Here is a 1,781-nt window from a genome sequence, read left to right as displayed (position 1 = left end):
GAAGTCCTAAAAATTGGAGATCTTGAAAAATTGATTAAGAGAAGGAAATCTGAAGAAGATTCAATTCGTTACTTTATTTCCATTGAAGAAACATTTGACATTATTAAGAAATCTCATTATGCGCTGAATCATGCAGGAAGGGATAAAATGCTGAAGGAACTTGGCCGAAAATATTGTAATATTACTGTCAATGCTATAAATCTTTTTAAATCAATGTGTGATGAATGTCAACTTCGGAGAAAAAATCCGTGTAAAGGAGTGGTTGTGAAACCTATTTTGTCGAAAGATTTCAATTCTAGAGGGCAGGTTGATCTTATTGACATGCAGAGTATGGCAGATGGGAATTACAGATTTATTATGAATTACCAGGATCACTTGACAAAGTTCTGCATCCTTGAAAGTTTAACATCCAAACGAGCAGCAGAAGTTGCTTACAAATTGCTAACAAGTGTGTTCTTTGTTTTTGGTGCACCACATATTCTACAAAGTGACAATGGACGAGAATTTACTGCAAATATTATTCTTGAATTGAAAGAAATATGGCCAGAATTAGTTATTGTTCATGGGAAACCACGCCATCCACAATCTCAGGGAAGTGTCGAAAGATCAAATGGTGATGTTCATGATATGTTGGTAAGCTGGATGAGAGATAATCATACAACAAAGTGGAGCACTGGAATAAAGTTCGTACAGTTTCAGAAGAATCGCCGTGATCATTCTGGGATTAAAAGATCACCATATGAAGCAATGTTTGGATGTGCTCCAAAGATCGGATTGTCCTCCTCCTCTATCCCTGAAGAAATATTGCTCACTCTTCAACAAGAGGAAGACCTACAAATTCATGAGCCTCAGAACACATCATCTGAAAACAACAATCCGGAGGTATCCTCTCAAACACAACAAAGCCCCCCAAATCTTAGGAGAGACCCTACAGAAACAACAGAGGGGTTTCTATTGGAATTTGAAAGAGAGTGCACAGTTTGTAATGCTCTGTTTCAAACGGATGACAATAATCAGAACAGTTGTGATATTTGTTGTCGATCACAGAACATTCAAAGAGAGCGCCATGCCAGTGCTTCAAATATGTGTAAGCAAGCAGAGAAAATGATCACGAGAAGCAACCAAATTTTACGCCCCGTTCAGGTCCATGATAATGTAACGATACCCATCCCAGCTGTAGACAGAGGACGCGGAGACCCCAGAAATCTTCTTTGTCTCATCTTAGAAGTGGACGAGGCTAATGCACAGTTCAAACTGGGCACAAAACATGGTATTCTTCATGGAGCATTTTCTCGAAATCAGTTTTTACCATCATCAGTACATTCTTTAATGGTTGATGACATTAATAGAGAAAATGAAATTAGTGTTAGGGAAGCTGCTCGGCTACAATCTGTTGGGGATGGACAAGGCTTCATGAAATGTACATGTAAAAGTGGCTGCATCAGAAGAACATGTAAATGTCTAAAAGCAAATTTACTTTGTAACTCAAGGTGTCACAACAGTCTGTCCTGTCGCAATAAGTAAACAAAATGTTTTTAACACATATGTTTCTTTTTTACATTTTAAAATATATCTCCATATATTTTATTATACTGGCATACTATATTAAAGTTTTAAATACTTTTATATATGAAGTAATGTTGTTTTTAGAAGAATGTTTGTAACACAACATAGTATCAGTAAAAACGTGTAAAACTCTCTACATTTTTCAGTAAATACATGTAATTCCTAACCCTTTCAGTTATTACATGTATTTCCTAAAACAGCCAGTTAATACATGT

General features: G+C 36.2%; 1 protein-coding gene across 1 annotated transcript; it reads left to right on the top strand.

The window, feature by feature from the left end:
• The first annotated feature begins 213 nt into the window (after positions 1-213).
• Positions 214-1,524, top strand: LOC134231534 (SCAN domain-containing protein 3-like). The gene has a single exon (XM_062713497.1). It carries the CDS (start codon positions 214-216, stop codon positions 1,522-1,524), a length of 1,311 nt encoding a protein of 436 aa, XP_062569481.1.
• Positions 1,525-1,781: the final 257 nt, after the last annotated feature.

Source organism: Saccostrea cucullata, unplaced genomic scaffold, assembly GCF_032062105.1.
Source record: "Saccostrea cucullata isolate Sc308-1 unplaced genomic scaffold, CSIRO_AGI_Scuc_v1 ctg524, whole genome shotgun sequence".
Taxonomy (NCBI): Eukaryota; Metazoa; Mollusca; class Bivalvia; order Ostreida; family Ostreidae; genus Saccostrea; species Saccostrea cuccullata.
The sequence above is the reverse complement of the archived record's forward strand: the minus strand, read 5'-3'. Positions and strand labels throughout refer to the sequence as shown.